We start from the raw sequence: 355 nt of genomic DNA, 5'->3' as shown, positions 1-355 counted from the left end.
GGGGGGGCACACAAGAGTCCTCAGGGGGGGGGCACACAAGAGTCCTCGGGGGGGGCACCCTAAACACTGTGCTGTACATGACAGACCCCTGACCTCTGCCCCCTGGAGGTTGTGCTATACGTTACATTAGCAATGGGCCCCACATGTCCCTAGGACTGCCACCATGAAGGGGCCCCTTCTCACCGGCTGGATCCAGGGCCCCAGGTTGGGGGAGCACTCGTAGAAGCAGGTGTCCTGGATGAAGTGCTTCTTGCACGCGTCACTCATCGCCCCGCAATGGTTCCAGTTGAAGTTGTAGAGATACGATTGGTCCTCGTGGGCGGCCTCACTGACGTTGGCGGTGCAGCAAGACTTC

At 60.3% G+C, this 355-nt stretch overlaps 1 protein-coding gene across 1 annotated transcript in view; it reads right to left on the bottom strand.

Annotated features, from left to right (window-relative positions):
* The window catches only part of LOC108803573 (folate receptor beta-like), a 3,854-nt gene that overhangs the window by 3,201 nt on the left and 298 nt on the right, over window positions 1-355 (bottom strand). The window contains exon 2 of the mRNA XM_018575403.1: window positions 163-351. Coding sequence (XP_018430905.1) covers window positions 163-351 — 189 coding nt within the window. The remainder of the gene's footprint in view (window positions 1-162; window positions 352-355) is intronic.

The sequence above is a fragment of the Nanorana parkeri genome, unplaced genomic scaffold, assembly GCF_000935625.1.
Source record: "Nanorana parkeri isolate BGI_ZX_2015 unplaced genomic scaffold, ASM93562v1 scaffold3881, whole genome shotgun sequence".
In the NCBI taxonomy this organism is placed as follows: Eukaryota; Metazoa; Chordata; class Amphibia; order Anura; family Dicroglossidae; genus Nanorana; species Nanorana parkeri.
This window is presented reverse-complemented; position numbering and strand designations above follow the sequence as displayed.